General features: G+C 38.8%; 1 protein-coding gene across 2 annotated transcripts in view; it reads right to left on the minus strand.

Moving 5' to 3' along the window:
* LOC111866900 overlaps nt 1-13,677 on the minus strand; it is a 34,411-nt gene extending 20,734 nt beyond the window's left edge. The window contains exons 1-4 of one of the 2 annotated variants that reach the window (XM_023856250.2): nt 13,570-13,677; nt 12,585-12,805; nt 10,946-11,097; nt 1,919-2,106 (exon numbers count right to left, since the gene is read on the minus strand). In XM_023856250.2, coding sequence (XP_023712018.1) covers nt 1,919-2,106; nt 10,946-11,097; nt 12,585-12,805 — 561 coding nt within the window. In that variant the 5' untranslated portion in view covers nt 13,570-13,677. The remainder of the gene's footprint in view (nt 1-1,918; nt 2,107-10,945; nt 11,098-12,584; nt 12,806-13,569) is intronic. The other variant, XM_023856251.2, reaches the window with a different exon arrangement.
* Nucleotides 13,678-13,757: the final 80 nt, after the last annotated feature.

Raw genomic sequence — 13,757 nt, forward strand, 5'->3', positions numbered from 1 at the left:
CAGCCCGAAAGTTAATGTGTTCTTTGCAATATCGTTAACAAAGGTTTTTGGACCTTTCTTTTTTGATGAAAACACTGTTGAGTAACGTATCTTAGAATGCTGCAAAACTGGCTTGTTCCTCAAATGAATGAAGATTCAGGAGATTACATTTTCCAGCAGGACGGAGCTCCACCCCATTGGCACCTGAATGTTCCAACGTTTCCCGAATGAATCTCTACCTCAACGATGGATAGGTCGCATGGGGAATGAAGACCTGGCACTTCAGTTCTGACCACCGAGGTCTCCTGATCTCACACCCTGCGACTTTTTCCTGTGGGGATTCGTGAAAGATGCAGCTTACGTACCACCTCTTCCCACAAATCTGAATGGCCTAAGAAACCGTATCACAACTGCGGTGAACTTAGTGACGCAAGATATTTGTCATCGAGTGTGGGATGAATTCAGCTACCGTCTAGATGTTATCCGTGCAGCCGGAGGGGGGCACACTGAACATCTATAAACTTCCATGTATGTATAATCAAATGTAATTTACAGAATTCAAATGCAATATATAATTCAGGAAATACAGCCAACTGAAACTGTGTCCATCTTTCTGAATTATCCTGTATAAATGGGGACAGTCTACAGAACAATATTTTCAAAAAAGAAATAAATAAAATACACAATACTGTATCAACATTTGTTTATTGGCTGTTGACGCTACATGTTTCAACCCTTATGTTGGATCATCATCAGGTGTATGACTACTACATATGATATATTGTTTCAAGTGGTAGGAATGAGACTGAACTGCTACAACATAACATCATCATAACGGGGAACTGCCTTTACACATAACATTAAACAATTTAGAATACAGCACTCCAAATATAAACAACCTATTGAGTGATACACAGTATAACGAGCATAAGCTTCACACAACAAAAGGAAGGTCAAATGAACACAACCTAATTTATGAAAGAGGAGCTTGGCACGCAGGCACCCCACACCATAATTATTCCTACCACCTGGAACATTATATCAATACGTAGTGGTCACAAAGTTTTAAATAGGTTTATAACATATTTTTTTTAATGTTAGTGGGGTGGGACTAAGTCCCTTGTATTGTGGCCACTTCTGGCCTATTGTACCAGCCCCAGATGATAGGTCAGGGTGATTATGGAGCAATTGGTGGAATGAAGATTGGCAGGAGAAACCGAAGTACTTGGAGTAAACCTGCCCCAGCACCACTTTGTCCACCACAAATCCCACTTGGCCAGAACCAGGATCGAACCCGGGCCACCACGATGGGATATAACATATATTACAAATATCTCAATTTTTGTACAATTTTAATTTTAATTTTTACTGTCTACACATCGAGATTTTAATTGTAAATTCAAATTATGTATATAAAACTCATAAGAACACAATATGGATCCATACTGAATTAAAATGCAATTCAAGAAGTAATACTAGTGTTATTATATGTCTGATGATGACTCAGCATAAGGGTCAAAACATGTAGCGTCAACAGCCAATAAACTATTTTGCTTTATTTGGATATGTTGTTGTGTAGACTGCCCCCATTATATATATATATATATATCATACATATGACACAATAGGATGCATACTGAAAAAATAATTAAAATTCTTTACAAACATCTACAGTTTTCAAATGAGCATGCCATGCCTTATTTTTTTTTATTGCTAGTGGGGTGGGACTAAGTCCCTTGTACTGCGGTCACTTCTGGCCCATTGTACCATTCCATGCCTTATACTTTTATGTTCAATTTAATTTACTCCATTCTCAAATCATCCCTGAATCTTTACCAACTCTTCACTGAGACAATTCATACTAACAATAAAACCCAGACAGACAACTGTTTGCTGTTGTTAGGAATGCTATTTATTTATAAAACAACAAATGACGAACCTGAGTTGTAAACAGTTCCATCTCATGTTCCTCCCCACTCAGCAGCATGTCTTGGTACTGAAGTACAGCTGATGCCAGAATGTTTATGGGTGATCCATCTGGAAGACGCACCTGATGGAAGATCTCACCCAAGAGAGCAATAGCATTCAGAAACTTCAGGTTGCAAGCTGTCTGGAGATGTGCCCGATCTAACAGAACATACCCATAACAAGTATTTCAATGACAGAATTCCTTAACATACAATTTACATTTGTCTTCACACACCATCTATTAACAGAAGTGAAGGAAAAGGATGTGGTGTTATGGACTGGATTGATGCGGCTCAAGGCAGGGACCAGTGGAGGGCTCATGTGAACACAGTAATAAACCTTCGAGTTCCATAAAATGTTGGGAAGTGCTTGTGTAGCTGTGTGACTTGCGGTTTCTTGAGAAGGGCTCAGCTCCATGAAATTAGTTAGTTAGAAGGAAAAGGAATGAGCTATATACTTATATATATATATATATATCTGATTCTTACATTTGCTGCAAACATATCTTATATTAAGCAGTCTTCATTTCCTTTCTGTCCTACCTGCATAATTTTATTAAGTGTTCCAGCCTACATAATTAATGTACTAAATACTTGAACATGAAAGCCTAAATGTACTTTTAAAAACGTCTCACTACAAACCCATAATTTCTTCTCTTTTTTTAATACTGCAGGCAATGACAAATTCTTACATTACTGCATTTAACCCCTTAACGCTTTCTGATGTACTCAGGACACTGGGACATGACTAATTTTGGATCTCCTTTGCAAGATATTTAAGATATTCCACAAGTGTTTGGTATGCTCTATTCTCTTTGTCATAATTACTTATCACAGTATGGAATATCAAAAATCCATTCACTGACAAAATTTCTATTCCCTCACCAAGCTCTTTAATACCAACTGATAGAAAAAGATTACAGTCTTTTCAGATGTGATGCCACATAGTCTAGTATACAAGAACCTGCTACCTCCATCTACAGGATAGAACAGAAGTTGGTAATGAGCCACCAGGCAAAACAGCTTCATAACCCAGAAGTCAGTAATTTTCATAGTCACTGCTATGAGAGTCTCATATCACAAGTTATTGATACACACCTTGTAGAGACTTTTTGAAGCTTAACAGAAACAAGGCAATACATAATGGAACTATATCCTTCTCATAAAGGCATATGTTCAGTGCACATAATTATAGTGTTATATATGACAACAGATAAGAATTTATAACTACTTAACATCAGTTTATTTGCCATCAACTTTGGCTAATACGTTCACTCATTCCAAGAAAGAGGAGCATGTGGAAGCACAGTTGGTTGATGCATTATGCTACAAGCCAGACGGTTGCAGGTTTGATTCATGATGAGATCACTGGCTTTTTCAATTAACATAATGCTTCCAGCAGCACTATGGTCCTAAGGTCAACTCACAAGGCAATGGTCCGATCCAACATGTCGAAACCTGCCCTGATTTTTTTTCACTGCAAGAGTACACACAACAAAATCCACTGTCAAAATTTTAGCTGCTAATATGAATGGCAAGTATTTTTTAAAAATTGCTGAACATGGCCAATATTATAGCCTGCCAGACCCTTGGAGAAATGTCCACCACTAGCAGAGTAGAGCGGTTTGCAACACGGCTGACTCACAGCCTAGGCTTCCGGTGCATCATTAGAGAGATAGCACGGCACAAATGCATTGTAATCTGACAAGTACTCGTTAGTTTTTCTTTTGATAGTTACTCTGACAGTATTTGCAAGTGATTTACTATCCAGATCCAACCATAGTTACCATTTTATTTTGAGGTACGTGTTAACAGTGCACAATCGTTTGTCCTAGTTACCCAAGGTCAAGCTCGCGCTCTCTCGCCACAGCTGGGGTTGTACAAACCTCTGGTACAAGTGGTTCCATGTACACAAAAAATTAGTAACTTTGGCAATTTTTAAAAAATACTTGCAGTGCGTATTAGCAGCTAAAATTTTGACAGCGGATTTTGTTGCGTACTCTTGCAGTGAAAAAAAAAATCAGGGCAGGTTTCGACATGTCAGATCGGACCATTCCCTTGTCAGCCTCTAACAGAAATGAGTACCAGGAATCTTCCTGGGGGTAAAGGGCAGCTGGCAAGTGAGGATGACCTCCTTCCAGATACTGACTGACAAAAAACTGTAGACAAAGAATACTGGAAAGCAACACAGATGTCTGGGTCATCAAAATGAAAACATGTGACTTCACAGTTTGGTGGGTGAATGACTACTGAGCACAGAGTTGCCCAATAGTTGGCCAGCTATATTGCACAAGCATCTGCAAACAAGAAGACTGCAATCACATGCAATCTAACAGCAGGTCTAATAACTACCATAATTTTGAAGTAGTGATGAGTATAAAAAATATTTCAAGATTATCTGCAACAACTGTAATGTTATAAGTAGGGACCGGATTTTTATGCCCTAATAATCTCTTAAATATGTATGCATTTATGCATGTAAAACTTCCAAAATACGCACTAGAATATGCACATAAAAATTTATATAAAATATTAAAATTGATTTTACATTATTTTTAGACCAACAAATCAATATTTAAGTTCATATTATGTAATCACTGAATGATTCACTTGCAATAAAAAGCTATACTTAAATACAAATCATGCAACAAAGCCAACATATTTTATTACAAATTTAAAAAACCAATGGTACTCACATTTAGTTCTCTGAACTTTCAACTTCTCTTCTGTTGCAGTTCACAATTACTAAATGTTTCAGGTTTTCCATAGTTAGTCGCCTCCTATTGTCTCATAAGATGTCCTTATAGCGGGAAAAACTTGTTTCCACCTCACAGGAACTTAGGGGCGCATGTACAAAAGCTGCTATTTGCTCCACTGTTAGTGATTTTTTTACTTGGCAGTTCAGTACGTTTACCGGCTAAAATTTGTTCATATCCAGGATTTTTTTAAAGAATGCTGTGTACTTTTTCCTTTACTACTTCACCAACTCTTCCAGGAACCGAATTCAATTTGGAAACAGTGGTTTTGAACACACTTAACGACTGATACAAAGTAGTATTGCTATTGCTTGCCTCCAGTGAGGAAATGGCGGATGGAAGATGAGAGAAGTGAGCAGATATACAGGAAAGATTACTTTCTAGTTCTGCATTTTTTAGTACATCTTGGGCATTTTGAATTGATGCTGCACCTTTGGGATCAAATGTATTCTCGACATTCCTAACTGTTTCTAAATGTTCGGTATAATAACTCGCTGCACACAGCCACGTGCCCCAGCTCGTTAAAATTGGTTCTGCTGGAATTGGAACGCTCGGTGCTACTGCTTTAAAGGATTCTTTTTTGTATGGCGCTTTAACAAATACCTTCTTCACAGAAGACACCAACTTGTTAACGAGCAGAAAATTTGCATGAATTGTTTCTGCAACACGGTGCAACCCATGGGCAAGCCAAGCCAAATGTGTCATATTTGGAAATATAACTTTAAGAGCAGTACCGGCTTTCATCATATAAATTGCGGCATCAGTCACAAAGGGCAATATGCGCTCATACTGAATGCCATTTGGCCATAGTAAATTCGTGGAATTGATAAAAAAATTCAGAAACTGCGGAGCTATTTGTGGTTTCAAATTGCTCTACCGCAAGAAGATATGGGGTAGATTGTTCATTCTTATTAAGGGATCCAACTATACAATTTGCAATAAACCATCCCTCACAATCTTGTGTTTCGTCGATTGATACCCAAACAGAATTATATTGAATCTTATCTCTAATGCTTTCAATTGTAAGATTATAACACCGCTTCATGTAGATTCATCCGGCACTTTTCACTGTGTATACTTCTCTATGAAGTTTCTCAGAGTAGGAATGGTTAGTTTCCACAGCAGAATATCTGCCACTAAAAAGGCTTCACACATATCAAAGGAAAACTGTGAAAAACTATTATTAGAAAATTCATTATGCAATTTTTGAACAGGAGCACTTTTCGTGGATTTAATTTTAATATTCTCTTTGTGTATATTAGTGTTCAAATGCACTTGAAAGCGTTTTTCACAACCAACTGTTTTCTCATAGGCTGGGCAATAAAGAATTGTTATCTGTACTTATCATCTCTCCTTTGAACTCCCGCTGATACAGCTGTAATTTAGTTTTCTGACTTACGTTCACTTTCGGCACGACTACAGAAAGCTAAACAAACTTAACTACAGACTAGTCACCACTAATGTGAATGGCCCCCAGCTTCAAATGAAGAAGCGTAACGAACCTCATGGAGACTTCGGAAAAAATAGGTGAAATCCCTTATCGGTTGAATTGTATTACGTTGATAGCGGCTACATGTGAACACTTCCGACTAGCTCTTTGTGGCCACTTTGATGGTACGTGGATGAGGCAAGTTACGAGTAGAGGGATCAGGGAAGTCCCGTCCTGGGTACTGCATCAGAAACATGAATCATGACAAAATGTTGAGTCAAATATGCAACATATTCTAATACAGAAAAGAAAAATTGTATACACACGACCATGATTGAAAATTTGAACATAAAATTAGAAAAGATATATGATAAACATCTTAAAAAGGAAATATGCAGTATAAATAGAGATCTCTGAAAATATGATGCTTATTCATAAAACAGGCAAAATATGCATTTATATGCACCATCAAACCCTGTCCAAAATTTAAGAAATTAAGTAATTCATACTTTCTGGTTCCAAGAAAGAAATATGCATTTGCATTAAAATCTGGTCCCTAGTTATAAGAAAATATCTGTGATTGCTACTAGTGACAAAGTCACAGGTACTCCTACTGCTACTGTGGTTTGTTGCCTACATTCCTGATCGAAGGAAATACTAAATTTCAGTTAGGGTTAATGAAAATAAAGATATAATTTTTTTCCCATCCAAGATCATGGATCCCCTGAAATTTATCCACAGACCCCAAGGTAAGAACCTGTAATAGACAATCAGGAGTCATTCTGAGGAAGACAAACTGTGTCAGTGCATCATTCTAGCCTTCCTCTTTGCAGTGGTATTAACACACCATTTGTTCACAGAATTACTGGGGTTTTGGACTTTTTGCACTGTCCAGAAGTCTAGGTAATAGAGGACATGACATTTCGGAAACTGGACCTGTTTTCGTCTTCAGGTGAGAAAGGAAGACACCTACTCAGTTGGGCCCCTTAGAAAGAGCTAATCTCAGTCACTGGACCTGGCATTTCTAAGGGGCCCAACTGAGTAGGTGTCTTCCTGTCTCACCTGAAGACGGAAACAGATCCAGTTTCCGAAACGTCGTGTCCTCTGTTACCTAGAATTCTGAGCAATGGAAAAAGTCCAAAACTCCAGTAATCCCGTGTGTCATCCACCATCGTCAGAACCCTTTAGAATCTACACCATTTGTTGTAACACTTTTGTGAGTTTTATAACAGGTTTTTTTGAAGGGTCTGCATATGTTCTTCTCTGTAGTTATATTCCAATAGTGTGTTCCAGTGGGCATGCATTGGACAGCATGCATGACAACTTGGATGCTTTCAGTGAATTTAGTCAGGATTCAGGTATTGGTATATCTGATCCTATTGCTCCTGATGCTGAAATAAAAGGGGCTGATTTAAGTGACAGTTGCAGTAATTCTGGCGATGATCAAGCAAATGTGAACGGAGGTGGTGGTGGCTGTGACAAACACATTGATAATGAAGATTGGGCTCTCTGGGATGAAAATGACCATGATTTCTGTATAATATTTTGTGCCTCACCTGGTTATAAACTATCTCAAAACAGACAAGTGTCTATTTCACCACATGTATTCTTATGCTATTTTTAGCGCAACTTTGTTTGAGGTAATAGCTGCTGAAACAAACAGATATGTAAGTAAAAAAAAAACCTGTATAACATGAATGGGCAGCCAGCAAAACTTCCAACTTTGTCTCACCTGTAGTTCCACAAGAAAGTGACTGAAGGATTGGTAGGAAACATTTAAAACAAAATGACCCAAAAGAGAAAAATAGACCATCTGAATGGCAAACTGCACCTAATTCAGGCACCTGATGGGGAAAGTAACAACAGATTGTGCAGGATTTCAGGTTCTCACAGCAGTAGTTATGAAGAGTACTATCTTCTGGGATATAACACCATGCAGTCTGCTGAAAGTCAACTTACATTTTGGAGGAAATTCTTTGACACTGAAGATGGACGCAATCAGTTACTCCTAAACAACAGATGACTTTCAACAGACTACACGGAATTATATCCCAGAAGATACTGCTCTCCAAGGATTATGCAGTTTGCTCCAATTCAGAAGTGAAAGGATTCAGAGGAGAAATATTGTTTTATTGTGACATGTGTCCAAAAAGCAAGGACTCCCCCACAACAAGTGTTTCCCACACATTTACAGTAAAGAAGAATTGTTCAGTATGTAGCTAATATAAATAGTTTAGCGGCCTCCGTAGTCTAGGGTTAACGTTCCCACCTCATGACTCAAGGTACGCGGGTTCAAACCCGGCAGAGGTTGTGAAATTTTTAAGGGCGGAAAAATTCAGGGAACAAGTCCTCCGGGAGGTACTTTAAGCCATGCGTCCCGTGTCGTAGTTTTACGGCAAGTAAAAGAACCTCATGTCTCAAGGAGACCACTGAGCCAAATTTGTAAGGACATTTCCCGCCCAACAATAGTCTCTAACGCCTCTGGCAGATGGGGGAAGCATCTAGATACCATTGAGCCAGTAGAGGCTGAACTCGCTGGCTGAGTCGGGACTGATGGCACGCACCAATACTGGTAGGGTATACAGACTGGTAGAATATCACAGGGGGACATACAATAGACCACTTGTCACAGTGCATGGGGAAACCCACCNTTGTTCATTTTGTTCATTAATAAAATTTATATATTAAAACTTGTTAAGATCTATCATCTTACATGTTGTATATCAAACTCGTGTTTAATGCCAATCATCCACTATGAGAGTCATTCTTCTTATGTTTTAATTGTGTATATACCTGTGACGTGAAAATGTTACGTATTTATGTTATGTTTTGCTTTCTATTTGTTACGTGTTGTTATCATTATAATGTTTATTACTCACTGCGTCTTATGATAAGTCTTTGGACACTTGATGGCAAGCAGTGCAATGGTTCGACGTGATTAATACACCTGAGGATGGCAGAATGATGCCGAAACATGTAGTGTGAAGTGATGAGTGAGACTGTATGCCCTAAAAGACGGTTAATATATGCACATTATGGATACTCTTATTTTAATTTGTTGTGCATAGATAAACCGACCACTGACACACATTCCACCATCATCCTATTCACACATTTTTTATATGCAGTGATTTCATCATTTACTCTTTGCGTTCTGTTTCATTTTACAGCACTGACCTCAGTACTGTATTTAGTAAACACACCAGCTCGAAAGGAAACACAGCTGATGATTATTTTATCAAATGCTTATACGAGGGGGTACCCAAAAGAAACCGAACTTATTTTTTTTTAAACTTATTTATTCAAATTTTAAGCACAACCCCTTCAAAGTACTCTCCACTTGCACTAATACACTTGTCTAGTCTTTTATTCCATTTTTCAAAACATTGTCTAAATTCATCTTTTGAGATGCTTGACAGCACCTCCGTCGTTTTTTCCTTCACCTCAGTAACAACAGTAAAACGCTTTCCTTTCATGTCTCTTTTCATTCGAGGAAACAAAAAAAAAGGTTTGGATCATTTCGGGACTCTTCTTTCAAAGCACAGCATGCTACCACGCAACCTTGTTTTTGTTCAGCAGTCGTGGCACGAATTTCGCAGTCACCCTTTTCATTCCCAAATCTTCTGTCAAAATTCGCTGAACTGAGCTCCAAGTCACTCCCGACAGCTCCACAATTTCTTCAATGGTCCATCGTCGATCTTCCTTCATGATTTCACGAATTTTTTCAACATTTTCATGTGTTCGGGCCGTGGAAGGACGACCAGAACGAGGTTTGCCATCAATTGACATGTCACCGTGTTTCAAACGGGAAAACCACTCAAACACTTGAGTTTTCCCCATAGCATCGTCCTTGTACGCTGTTTTTAACATTTCAAGAGTTTCTGTTCCACTTTTCCCAAGCAAAAAGCAGAATTTCACCACCACACGCTGTTCACGAAAATCAGCCATTACAAAAACGACAATCACACAAAACAGTTGTCACTATAAACTCTGCCGAAACTAGTACTTACCTTCTGAAGCAACGGTAGTCGGCTTATCGACTCAGGAATGTTAGCTCTATGCACTCATAGTGGCAAAACGCGGTACTACAAAAGATCTGCCCACAAAAGAATTAGTTCGGTTTCTTTTGGGTACCCCATCGTACCTCATTGTCTACACATAATTCTAAATATTTAGACATCACCAATTCATATTCTGAGAACTGGGCTTCATTTTATTCTCTGCTGAATGATAGTAAACACAATGACACCAGTCACTATATATGTCACTAGTGGTAGTGGTACTCTGACTCCATGGCCTGTAGTCTTCAAGCGATCTATACTGACGAGTGAACACCGTTTGTTGGCTAAATTAGTGTCAACTTTTGCGGATAGAGGATGTCACGTGGTCAGTGCAATGGTTCCCTATGGCTGTTAATCTCGGTTTTCTAGACTGGAGACGCAATTTCCTTGAAACAGCTCCTAAATTATCCTCACAAGGCTGAGTGGACGCTGTTCCAGACCCACTACTTCTCAGAAAATGTGGTAGCGCTGGGAATCGAATCTGGGACATCTGGATCTCTAGCCAGGAACTCTGACCACTAGACCATAGAGGTGGTGTGGGTAAAAAATATTTCACGCAGTCAATATTCAAACAGTCGCAACTGTGATCCTTGCAGACACTTAACAACGTTTCCCCCATGCTGTATGTTATAAAGAAAAACAAACCAGTTCATAATAGTAGCTGCAATTAAATGGCTCAGTGGCATTTAAATAAGGCCAGCAGAGAACCACGGTGGTATTGAAATGAGAATGCAAAGGGTTGAAAAGTGTTACCTTCAAAATCCTTCTGGACATCAGCAAGTAAAATATTACGTAGCTTTACACCTCCTACTTCCAGTGAAGCCACAGATCCACATGCTGCAGCTGCTTTCATCCCAAACTGTCGGTCTTCAAGGCTGCGGTCATGAAGGCACTGCACAACAAACCTGTGTCAGAAGAGGTTCAGTAACAATCATATAGATTCTGGCAATACCAAGCAATTTGGCCCAAATGGTAATATATCTGACTTGCATTCTGGAGGTGCCTAGTTTGAATCTCAGCCATGTCACCAACTGTCCTGAGGTACTGGTGGTTTCCCTCGGCCACTCTAAGCAACTGCCAGGATAGTACCTTAAATCAGGTCATGACATCTTTCTCCTACATCATTTCCAATTAATTTTTCACCATCATACACTCATTCAAGGTTACATAATTAGAATTACTCGCAGCATCACTAAATAAACTATGTACGTGTGCATGCACACACAAATTGTATATCTGTGTGTGTGTGTGTCTCTATATGAGGGGTGGGACACAATCTAGCCCCTGCACCGTGATCAACAATGACCTATTGTGCTTCCCCTTTAACTAACCCCTTATTAATCCTACACTTTGAATAAAATGCAGGACTTTATTTATGGGGCGTCACAGCAGTCACTTGCTTCCAACAACACACACAAATTAATAAACTGATTCTGGCAATGAGTGAAGGTATTATGGTGGATGTATATTTATTAAACAGTATCTAAACATATGGGCTGCAACAACACAAGAAAGAAGCATTAGTGTACCTTTCTCTGTCCTAGAAAATGTCATGGTGGAGCAAAGTTTTGTGCCTTTTAAGTATACAACATATCCTATTATTGTTCAGCCAGCCTGACAAAACTATAGCTTAAGGATCAGCAGTATTCCAACTCTTCAGTTCATTCCAAACAAAATTTATGACAACTGAGCTGACCTGAAGAGTCATGACTAGAGCCTGGATGAAAGATAACATCAGTATGTTATCGTTCAGAAAAATCACACATAAATTTAAACTACATGACTATTAATGAATACAAAAGCCAGAAAACACAATGAAACATTGAAAAGACTTAAAAAAATGGGATTGGAGTCAAACCTAAGAACAAAGCCTACAAAAGAGTAGAATTATAAACCCATAATCAACTTAAATTATGTAGTGTATTTCTTCTGGGTAGTGACACCATATAGTCTGGTAGAAGTTCTCAGACTAGATGGCATCATATCCCAGACGACAGTGTCTTCATAGTCACCACCATGAGAACCTCAAAGCTCAAACAATTTATATGATGTTATCACTTCTGCAACACAGGAGAAGACAACTAACAATACACATCAGTGCCATGCAAACAGTAAAGAGAAGGGTCAGGTTCCCCACCACTTCACACACATAAGTGGGAAATGCTTGTCTTCTTCTTTACTGATAATTTACAAACAAACCTGAATTCAGCAATTGTAATGTTAGATTAAATTAGGTTACATAAATGTTATTTCATTTGCTTTATGGTGTGTTCATGTTAGAACTGGTAAGCACAAATAAAACCTGAATTCTGCTTTTCTAGCATGTAGTGTTAAAATACATGGTGAAAACTAGGATAAAAATTTTAAAACTCTATTCCAAATATAAATCCACCTAAGATCTTCTTCTGTCTGACATTGGCTCTGCAACAATTCTTCTACCCTTTGAAGTGTGGCCAGAGATTCATTTGCACCCTGAAGATTGATGCTCTGGATAGTAGCAATCAGGCTATCAACTCCCATATCTGTAGACTGGATTGCCTCTCCAGGACGGCGTAAAGATACTACTTTATCTTGGTTACTTCCCCGACCTCTCCCACGGCCCACAGAAGTCATCTGCACATAATGATTTTGAATATATCGATTTATAATCATCTCATACCATTCAACAGGCGAAGTTCTGATGGAAAATATTCATTCATTAATTTAATTTCTGTGTATCCATGTATAGGTACAACACAGGATATGGAAATAGTCCACTTAACAATGTTCATACAAAATTACATAAGTCTCACCTACATCAATTAATCAATTAACATGATTCAAAGAGAACATTGATATCCCTGTAACAGGCCATGAAGGCCCATAGGGTTGTGAGATGTTGAGCATGTTGAGGGTCCCACATTATCTAGACAATCGGCTCAAAGACGGCAGTCAGGTTGTCAGCCTTACGCGCCGGCCGCGCTTTACTCCCCAGGAAAATTATTTAATTAATTCCTGGTACTCATTTCTGTTAGAGGCTGAGTCGACCCCAGGGCCATAGTGTGGCCGGAAGGATTAGGTCAACTGAAAAAAATCCAATGACCTCATCGGGACTTGAATCCGCGACCTTCCGGCTTGTAGCATAACGCCCCCACCCGGAAGACTGTTATAAATTTTAAGTCCAATATATTGTGGGCCCTTTTGGAAAACTGTTAAATTTGATAAAGGGAAATGCTAGATTAGATACACAAAACAAAACTGTTGTACAATTAGGTTAGGCTACTTGCATATTCACATTTTCGACCTCCGTCTATATTCAAAACATTATTTCATTGGTTAGAGATTGTGAACCCGTCTGTATACCTGCAGCTACAATAAACTGAAATTGAAATTATTACCTGTGATCACAACCGGTTAAAACAGAACTCCTTCGCAACCTTCTTCCCACAACAATACGGACCGATACGGACCATATGTAGGATATGTAGGCACCTGTGGCGACCACGTAGATACGCGAATATCGTGCAGACATGTACTCTTCAAATCAAAACTGTTAACTGCAACACAGTAAAGCGGTAAAGAGACT

This window comes from Cryptotermes secundus, unplaced genomic scaffold, assembly GCF_002891405.2.
Source record: "Cryptotermes secundus unplaced genomic scaffold, Csec_1.0 scaffold810, whole genome shotgun sequence".
Classification (NCBI taxonomy): Eukaryota; Metazoa; Arthropoda; class Insecta; order Blattodea; family Kalotermitidae; genus Cryptotermes; species Cryptotermes secundus.